The sequence below is a fragment of the Vicia villosa genome, linkage group LG5, assembly GCF_029867415.1.
Source record: "Vicia villosa cultivar HV-30 ecotype Madison, WI linkage group LG5, Vvil1.0, whole genome shotgun sequence".
In the NCBI taxonomy this organism is placed as follows: domain Eukaryota; kingdom Viridiplantae; phylum Streptophyta; class Magnoliopsida; order Fabales; family Fabaceae; genus Vicia; species Vicia villosa.
In genome coordinates this window covers 129,939,968-129,950,953 of record NC_081184.1, presented here as the reverse complement: position 1 = coordinate 129,950,953, position 10,986 = coordinate 129,939,968, and the positions used below count along the sequence as shown (strand labels likewise).

Sequence of the window (10,986 nt, the reverse complement as noted above, 5' to 3'; positions counted from 1 at the left end):
AATGAAAGAATATAAACACATTTTCTACTACGGCCGCTTAGCGGCCAATTCTCGCTTAGCGGGCTACACGTATTACAAAAATATCAAGAACAGTAAACAGGCCTCCGCTCAGCGGCCAGACCCGCCGCTTAGCGGCCAGAGAAATTTGGTTCGCCCCTGGAAAGCGCGCTTACACGCCGCTCAGCGGCGCTCTCTGCACAAAACTTGCTTATTTGATCCAAAATCGCGCCATCGGAGCCGTGCCTTCGACACTTTATTCCTCGAGGCTCCAATAAGCATGAATACCTATAAAAACAAAGGAAAAACTATTAAACGGTATATAAAACATATGAAAACTAAATAATGTGAATATATACACAAAAGTGGGGATTTTATTACAAAATCAGAATGAATAGAATCGATAAGTGCCACAATTATATACTCAAAATAACAACATTTTGGCACTTATCATGGGCCAAACTTATTCGTACTATGTTAAAAGGAAAAGGTAAACTTAGTCACTTAGCTGGTACTGGTCCCAGAGGGAGATCCAACTTTTACTACATAGGATGAGAAAGACTCGGTGATTATGTCATGGCTATGAAACCTAATGTTTTTGGAGATTAGTGATACTCGGATGAGAAAGTCTTGACTTTACATTTAGCAAAAGAGTTTGAAATTAAAACCCTTGGAAGGTTGATGTATTTTTTAGGAATAGGGTGACTCACTCAAAAAAGGGTATTTTCATATCTCAACAAAAGTATGTCATAGATCTGCTCAAGGAAACAAGTAAGCTAGCTTACAAACCTGTAGGCAGTCCTATTGATCCAATCCATAAGTTGGTTAATGTGGAAGAAGGTACGGTAGTGGATAAAGAAGTGTATCAAAGATTGGTTGGGAGATTAATTTTCCTTTCCCACACTAGGCCATATATTGAATTGTTTTAAGTGTGGTTAGTCAATTTATACATAATCCAAAGGAAGATCATTTACTTACAGCTTGTAACACCCCGATTTTTAACAGCGAGGATGTATTATTTAAAAAGGACTATTTCCATAAATAAATCAATTAATGGTTTTCCTTATACAAAATAACGTCCTTTTTTTTTAAAAATAAAATAATTAAACCTTACGATGAGTTTTGTATTTAGATACGTTCTAAGAACTCAACTCAGGTTTATAAGGGAAATTAGATAACATAGATTAGGACATAAGCAAAACATATTATACATACATACAACGTAGTGTCATGAATGATAAGGTGCTAATAGTGGTTAGCAATACAAACCATAGAACGATAAAATAAGACTCCCCGATAGACACCCACGCAGGAGAGCTGCCCCAGGGAAAAGTCCAGACCATGCATACAGTAACCGTCATCTAGTGCTAAAAATACTACTATCATCTATTACCTAACTAACGTGATCGAAAACTAATGACAGCCGCAGTACTCTCCAGCTCCAGCTCCGCACAAACCCCTACAAGTGCTCAACAGTGTATGATCAGAGCCATCCTGTCTGCTATCATAATCGTGCTCTGAGGGGTCATAATCATCATCCTCTTCTCCACCTACGTCATCCCCTGTTCCACCTACGTCATCCCCTGCTTCACCTACGTGGTATTGCTTCAGGATTTAGCACCACTAAGGTGATAGGTATCTACCCATCAATCAGACTCAATGATCCACTACGGGATAAGGTGGTTCCTTCTTGGACACGCACCTCGTGCCACCTCTCCGGTGTGCACCTCGTGACTCCTCTCCGGTAGCCACGTAACCATGAAATGTATGAGCATACAATTCCCCATATATGCTTTTCAATCATATGGATAACATCACCATATATAAGCACTTATCTCATGCTTCAGAATTTACATTTATATTTATATTACATTTACTCACCTTCACAATTAGTCACCTTCAAAATAAATACGTAAGAAGATACAAAGTATATATATATATATATATATATATATATATATATATATATATATATTTTGAGAGAAGTATATAAAAATAGAGAGATGCCCTTACAGTTACGAGAGTTGTAGAATTGATGTTTTGTTTGGCGGGTCGTGCACCTAAAAGTGAAGATGAACTAGGAGTGTTTTTTTTCTCTACTGTGTAAGAAGGTACGAAGAGAGAATATAGAGTGATCAACTATATATTTCTTTTTCTGGTGTGTAGTACTAGCACAACACTACCCTATTTATAGCAAGAGTTCACCTTCTTATGTTATTTTCCTTCAGCTATATCCAAGGGTTTCTTTCTACTTGTCAGTTAATCATCATGACCAATCACTTCTCATTAATACATGTCATGATGAATATTCTCTCATATCTACAAATATCTATCGTTATCTCTCTGTAGAATTTTTAATTTGTTTTATCTGTATAATTTTCGGTGTTAGGTGACACTGATAAAAATGCCCGAAATAATTTTTGCCGATAATGAAATTCTTTTTCGGGTTATTCTATACTGCGTTATCTAAAAATATCGGTCGAGAAAAATAAAATTTATTATTTTTATCATTAACTTTTTATTAATCTACTAAAAATAATTTATGTTTTCACTGATAAAATTTTGTTATGAACAGAGATTATTTTAAAATTTTAAGCGGGTAAAACTACCATTTATTGGAGAGACCGGAAATTAATTTCAAGAGAAACTATTTTTATTTTTTTAACTCTTTCATAAATAATTTTGTTATTCTATTACTATTTACTAGAATCTCCTTATCAAACAGGGGTTGTTTTAAAAATTAAGGCGGCTAATTTTACCGAACATTAAAGAGACTGAAATCAAGATTTTTAAGAAACTTATGTCTTGAACTACTAATGAAATAAAAATTCTAAGATTTTATTAGTATAAATACTATTTAACTACATATTTGATCAAAAATATATTATAGAGGTGAGAATATACTATAATTTTAAAATATTAATTTATTTATAAAATTACGGGTCTTACAATACTTCCCCCTAAAAGAGTTTCGTCCTCGAAACTACGCGTCTGTAAACAATTCTGGGTATTTCTCTCGGATTGCACTTTCAAGTTCCCAAGTTGCATCACCAGTGGCTTGGTTCCAAATTATTTTTACTAACGGAATTTCCTTATTCCTTAGCAGCTTCATTTTCCTATCCTCGATCCTAACGGGTACTACTTCAAATTATAAGTTGTCTTTAAGCTAAATGGTGTATGGTTTGATTACGTGAGACGAGTCTGAAATGTATTTCCGTAGTTGTGAGACATGGAACACGTCATGTATTCCAGATAGAATGGGTGGTAATGCAATTCGGTAAGCCACCGGTCCAATTTTAGAAGTTATTTGATAGGGTCCAATAACTTAGGAGTTAACTTCCGTGCCTTGATTGCTCTCCCTACCCCTGTGGTGGGTGTGACACGAAGGAACTCATGGTCTCCTTCTTCAAAATCCAATGGCCTACGCCTTTTGTCAGCGTAGCTTTTCTGACGATCTTGTGAAGCCTTCATCTTTTCCCTAATGCTTTTAACCTTTTCTGTAGTTTGATGAACCATTTCTGGGCCTACAATCATACTCTCACCATCTTGATACCAACATAATGGCGTCTGACATTTCCGTCCATATAGAGCCTCAAATGGAGCCATTCCTATACTAGTATGAAAACTGTTGTTGTAGGTGAATTCAATCAAAGGTAGTATATCATCCCAACTCCCTCTATCATCCAACACACATGCCCGAAGTAGATCTTCCAATGACTGATTTGTTCGTTCTGTTTGTCCATCTGTTCGTGGATGATATGCCGAACTTAATCTTAGCTTTGTTCCAAGTGCCTCATGTAATGCACCCCAAAAATGTGATGTGAACTTTGGGTCTCGATCTGACACGATGCTAGAAGGTACACCATGTAGTCTAACAATTTCAGAAATGTAAATTTCCGTTAACTTCACTACATTATAGGTTGTTCTCACTGGTAAGAAATGAGAAGACTTGGTCAGACGATCGATAATCACCCAAATTGAGTCATGCATCCTTCGAGTTTTTGGTATTCCGGTGATAAAATCCATTGAAATGCTATCCCACTTCCACTCGGGAACATCTAAGTTTTGCAACATTCCTGCTGGCCTTTGGTGTTCTATCTTTTCTTTTTGGAAAGTCAAACAGGATGCTACGTAATCTGCCACCCGCTTTCTTCATCCCTGGCCACCAATAGTTTTGTCTCAAATCTTTATACATTTTTGTTGCTCCAGGGTGAATGCTTAGTTTGCTCTTGTGGGCCTCCTGTAAAATTAGTTTCCTTATCTCTGCAACATCGGGTACACAAATTCTTCCGTTGCAGCTTAAGATATTATCTGGTCCTACTTTGAAACCGGGTACCTTTCCTTGTACCATCAATTCCCTTTTCTCTTCCAAGAGTGGATTGTTCTGATAGTTCCGAATATCTTCTAAAAGTCCATTAGAGATTTTAATCATCCCACAGTGAAGAGTTCCTTGGCCCAATTTTACGTCTAGGTGCATGTCCCTGAATGTTTCCCACAGTTCTTGTTGTTTGGCCATCAATGATGCTGTTGCAAGGACACCTTTTATACTCAATGCATCTGCCACCATGTTTGCTTTTCCTGGATGATATTGTAATGTGAAATCATAGGCTTTCAAGGTTTCCATCCATCTCCTTTGTCTCATGTTCAATTCCTTTTGATCAAACAAATATTTTAAACTCTTATGGTCGCTGAACACCGTGAATGTAGATCCATAGAGATAATGACCCTAAATTTTTAGCGCAAAAACTACAGCTGCAAGTTCTAAGTCATGAGTGGGATAGTTCCTTTCGTGGGTCTTTAATTGTCTCGAAGCATATGCTACCGCCTTTCGGTGCTGCATCAACACACATCCTAGTCCTTGATGGGATGCATCACAATAAACTTCGTATGGCTCTTCAGGTTGTGGCAGAATCAAGATAGGCGATGTTGTAAGTTTCTTCTTTAACAACTGGAAATTAGCTTCACATTTCTCAGTCCAAGCAAAAGGTTGATCCTTTCTTGTTAGTTGAGTCAATGGAGCTACTATCTTTGCAAATCCTTCAATGAATCGCCGATAGTATCCAGCTAATCCTACGAAGCTTCTTATGCCAGTGACTGTTTGAGGCTGCTTCCATGCGAGCACGATTTCAATCTTTGTTGGATCTACAACAATTCCTTCCTTTGATATGACATGTCCTAAGAAATTCACCCTTTCTAGCCAGAATTCGCATTTGGATGGGTTTGCATACAACTCCTTTTCACGTAAAATTTGTAGCACTTGACGTATATGCTCTTCGTGCTCCATTTTACTTTGAGAGTAAATAAGGATATCGTCAATGAATACAACAACGAATTTGTCCAGAAATGGGTGGAAAATTCGGTTCATGTAATCCATGAAAATAGCGGGTGCATTCGTTACTCCAAAAGGCATGACTAGGTACTCATAATGTCCATAACGAGTCCGAAATGCAGTCTTAGGTACGTCTGCCTCTCTTACTCTGATCTGATGATAACCGGACTTTAGATCAATCTTAGAAAATACAGATGCTCCTTTAAGTTGATCCATCAAGTCATCAATGCGAGGTAAGGGGTATCGATTCTTCACGGTTGCCTTGTTAAGTTGCTTGTAGTCCACACATAGTCGGGAACGCCCATCCTTTTTCTTTACCAAAAGCACTAGAGCTCCCCATGGGGAAACACTTTGCCTAATGAGTCCCTTCTCCATCAAGTCTTCCAATTGTTCTTTAAGTTCTTGAAGTTCCTTTGGTGCCATCCGATATGGTGCAATGGAAATGGGTCCCGTTCCCGGGTGTAAGTCGATGAAGAATTCAATGTCTCTTACAGGTGGTAAACCCGAAATCTCATTAGGAAACACATCCTCAAAGTCTCAAGCGACTAATATTTTTTCAATCTTGACTTCAGCCATAACCTCTGTACTAGCAAGTATTGAAAGGTCCAAGGCTCCACTATTTCGAGAAGCTTTAAGTTGGTTAGCTGATAGATATTTAAAAACCCCCGGTTCAGGCAAAATGACCAACTTTCGAGCACAATCTAACATAACATAATGATATGACATCCAATACATCCCGAGAATAATCTCAAGAGATTGTAGGGGTAGGCATATTAGATTAACTAGAAATTCTCTCTCTTGAACCACTACTCTACATAATAAGCATGCAGTGTTCACAGTTATAACCTTAGCAGGGGTAGATACTACCAAGTCAAAAGGTAGTGGAGTTAATTTCATTTTCAATCGATCAACACAATCCTTGGATATGAATGAATGCGTTGCCCCAGAATCAAAAAGTGTAGTTAAAATGGTACCTTCAATTTCACAATTCCCCTGGATCAAGTTGTTGGACGGAGATCTTCCTTCTGCACCCATGCAATACACTCTTCCTTGAGAAGTTGGCCAAACAGTTCTGGCAGCATTAACAGCTAACTCTGCTTTTGGAGTTCTACAATCCTTTGCCATATGCCCCCTTTTATTGCATTTGAAGCAGGTAGGGCCCATATTTGGACATTCATTCGCATAATGTCTATCTTCACCACACTGGCAGCAACGTACCCCTGGGGCAGCTTGAGTTCCTCCTCCTTTGGCGTTATGATTTTCTGTTCTTTAAGGTCCTCGGTTGTTATAGTGTGGTCGTTGGTATGGCCGCATCTGTTGTTTATTACGTTCTTAACTCTAAACATTTTGGCGATTAGGTCCTCCAGAGTTCTGGACCGCCCCGCGATTTGTCCTCTTATTCTTCCTTTCTTCCACTTCTTTGCATTTCTCCACCAATGATTGAAAACATTGTATCCCTAATGACTGAGTCTTGTAGTTCGTACTTGAGTCCTTCTTGGAAACGGTGGCACATGTAAACTTCATCGACTCCTTCCCGGAAGAATCAGAAATACCTAGATAAATTTTCAAATTTGGCGGTGTACTCGCCTACAGTCATACCCCCTTGTCGAAGCTTTAGAAAATCATCTCCCAATTTGGCCCTCGCACTTATGGGAAAGTATTTGTCTAAGAACTTTGTCTTAAATGCTTCCCAATTCACTTCTTCATGTGCACCCTCCATCATCAATCTAGTGCTTCTCCACCAATACTCTGCATTGCCTAAGAGAAGATACGTGGCATACAACACCCTTGCCCCTGGAGGACAATTGATTACCTCAAAGATCTTTTCAATTTCTTGTAACCATAAGTCAGCCTTCTCGGGAGTAACATCCCCTTGAAATTTAGGTGGATCGTAGCGGCGAAACTCGGTTAATCCTCTTGATTCTGCGACTCTTATCTCTCTGTCTCGCTTCTTTAAATCTCAAAGGTTCTTAGCAGCAGTTTGAGCGGTGACAGCGGCTTCCATATTGGCCATAGCTTGGGCCATTTGATCCACCTGATGGTTGTTAGTATTGTCACGTCTTGGAGGCATTGTTTTCCTACAACACCAACACCCAATTAGAATTCTCCTTACCTATTTCAAGAGAATTTCTAATATCTTACTTCCAAATCGTGAGTGGATGTCAAATCTTAACTATCCTAAAAATGTGGATATAAGCTCTAAATTTCCCAGGCATGACGTGATGAATTTAGAATACTAAACTTTCGATCCTCAAGATAAACCTAAGCTCTGATACCACAATGTAACACCCCGATTTTTAACAGCGAGGATGTATTATTTAAAAAGGACTATTTCCATAAATAAATCAATTAATGGTTTTCCTTATACAAAATAACGTCCTTTTTTTAAATAAAATAATTAAACCCTACGATGCGTTTTGTATTTAGATAAGTTCTAAGAACTCAACTTAGGTTTATAAGGGAAATTAGATAACATAGATTAGGACATAAGCAAAACATATTATACATACATACATCGTAGTTTCATGAGTGATAAGGTGCTAATAGTGGTTAGCAATACAAACCATAAAACGATAAAATAAGAGTCCCCGATAGACACCCACGCAAGAGAGCTGCCCCAGGGAAAAGTCCAGACCATGCATACAGTAACCGTCATCTAGTGCTAAAAATACTACTATCATTTATTCCCTAACTAACGTGATCGAAAACTAATGACAGCCGCAGTACTCTCCAGCTCCAGCTCCGCACAAACCCCTACAAGCGCTCAACAGTGCATGATCAGAGCCATCCTGTCCGCTATCGTAATCGTGCTCTAAGGGGTCATAATCATCATCCTCTGCTCCATCTACGTCATCCCCTGCTCCACCTACGTCGTCCCCTGCTCCACCTACGTCCGACTCCAAAGATGGCACACGTGTCGGGTCTATAAGGGGAAGCCCGCCTATTGGAAAAATGTCACGTGTGTACGTCGAGGGTAACCCTAGCGACATCTGTAAGTCTAAGGGAGGCATAAATGTGTCATGAAAGAATGGACCCCCTCCCATGACTGAAGAATATGAGGGTCCAGGTGGGGCTGAAGGAGGAGTCAATAATCCGAAACGGTCAATCACACCGGAGAGAAAACTAGATATGATCAGGGAAGCTGGAACCTGGAAGCTCACGGTCCTACGGGAGTAAGTGGTCTTTGGATCCTGTCCTATGATAGTAGTGAACTCCAACACGTTCCCGGAAAAGGTGAGTCGTCCTAGGGCCGGGTCGAACCCCCAGGGTGTGTCAGTCCATGCATCAGGGAAGGTGAAGTCTGTCACCCTCGACGGTGGTGTCTCCTCGTGTCCCGGGTGCGTCATAATCTATTGGCGTATAGCCCACACAATCCACTGAAAGGGTCATCAATCCAAAAATAACAAATACACAACAGCGGAGCAGTAAGCATAAACAGAGGATACATTATACATGGCTAGAGATCTCATTCTAACACATGTATATAAACATTTACAATTAATAATACATATAGAAAAATTAAGACTCATTCCTAATGCAATGTCTATATGTTAATGCATATGATACCGGAATATCAATCCCTCCGCAAAGGGTCGTGGTATTGCTTCAGGATTTAGCACCAATAAGGTGATAGGTATCTACCCATCAATCAGACTCAATGATCCACTACGGGATAATGTGGTTCCTTCTTGGACACGCACCCGTGCCACCTCTCCGATGTGCACCTCGTGACTCCTCTCCGGTAGCCACGTAACCATGAAATGTATGAGCATACAATTCCCCACATATGCTTTTCAATAATATGGGTAACATCACCATATATAAGCACTTATCTCATGCATCAGAATTTACACAAATATATTTATATTACATTTACTCACCTTCACAATTAGTCACATTCAAAATAAACACGTAAGAAGATACAGAGTATATATATATATATATATATATATATATATATATATATATATATATATATATATATATATATATATATATATATATATATATTTGAGAGAAGTATATAAAAATAGAGAGATGCCCTTACAGTTACGAGAGTTGTAGAATTGATGTTTTATTTGGCGGGCCGTGCACCTAAAAGTGAAGATGAACTAGGAGTGTTGTTTTTTTTTCTCTACTGTGTAAGAAGGTACGAAGAGAGAATAGAGAGTGATCAACTATATATTTCTTTTTCTGGTGTGTAGTACTAGCACAACACTACCCTATTTATAGCAAGAGTTCACCTTCTTATGTTATTTTCCTTCAGCTATATCCAAGGGTTTCTTTCTACTTGTCAGTTAATCATCATGACCAATCACTTCTCATTAATACATGTCATGATGAATATTCTCTCATATCTACAAATATCTATCGTTATCTCTCTGTAGAATTTTTATTTTGTTTTATCTGTATAATTTTCGGTGTTACGTGACACTGATAAAAATGCCCGAAATAATTTTTGCCGATAATGAAATTCTTTTTCGGGTTATTCTATACTGCGTTATATAAAAATATCGGTCGAGAAAAATAAAATTTATTATTTTTATCATTAACTTTTTATTAATCTACTAAAAATAATTTATGTTTTCACTGATAAAATTTTGTTATGAACAGAGATTATTTTAAAATTTTAAGCGGGTAAAACTACCATTTATTGGAGAGACCGAAAATTAATTTCAAGAGAAACTATTTTTATTTTTTTAACTCTTTCATAAATAATTTTGTTAGTTCTTCATATGCTAGTGGAAGGCCATTCACATATGCTAGTTCTTCATATGTAAAGTATGTGTAACAACTCATGATATCATCAAATTTGAAGGTTTTCTTACAAAATAATTGAAGGGCATATTTAAGATCCAAGAGTCGAACTTTGTATACTTCATCTACTCCATTCTATCTCAAGATGTTACACATACTTACCCTATAAGCTTCTCTACCTGACCATACCATCTCTCCCATACCTAAAAACCCTAAGTTAGCCTTATTTGACCCGAATTAAAAATTCGTAATGCAACCTGAATTTGATGTTCTTATTAGAAATAAGATGTGGGATTTAGTTCCACAACCTTCTAACGCTAATCTTATTTGATGTATATGAATTTTTAGGCATAAGAAAATTTTTGATGGCTACTTTGAGAGTAGAACTGTTCAAAAAACCATGAACTGGACCGAACTGAAGTTAAAATAATCGAACTGTTATGTTTGGTTAGTGAACCAAACCATATTGCACAAATAATTCTAGAACTTAACTGAAATTGAAACCGAACCAAACTGAAACTAAAAATGAAAAAAAATTAAGCAAATTTTAAATTTTTTTTCTAATTAAAAAAATAGTTTAACGGTTCGGTTCTTTATTAAATGACTTGGTTTGGAAAGAAAATAACTTCTACCGGTTTTGTACAACTTGGAATTTCGAAATGGTACACCAAACCAACTATTTTGGTTCAGTTCGGTTCAGAGTAAATTGAAACGGTTCGGTTTAGTTTGAGTGAATTTTTTCTATGGTTTGATTTGGTTCGGTTTGATTTTCTCAAAGAACTATGCCATGAAAAATCCTACTTGAGCGTTATAAAGCTCATTTTATAGGTGATGCCATATCACAAGTTGCAAGTGTGGATTGTGATAAAACTTCCAGGCCCGTGGTGAAATTTGCTACCATT

The 10,986-nt window shown here is 37.7% G+C and overlaps 1 protein-coding gene across 1 annotated transcript; it reads right to left on the bottom strand.

Annotated features, from left to right (window-relative positions):
- Nucleotides 1–5,863: 5,863 nt before the first annotated feature.
- On the bottom strand, nt 5,864–6,451 carry LOC131605437 (uncharacterized). Its single transcript, XM_058877790.1, has one exon. It carries the CDS (start codon nt 6,449–6,451, stop codon nt 5,864–5,866), a length of 588 nt encoding a protein of 195 aa, XP_058733773.1.
- Between the last annotated feature and the right edge of the window lie 4,535 nt (nt 6,452–10,986).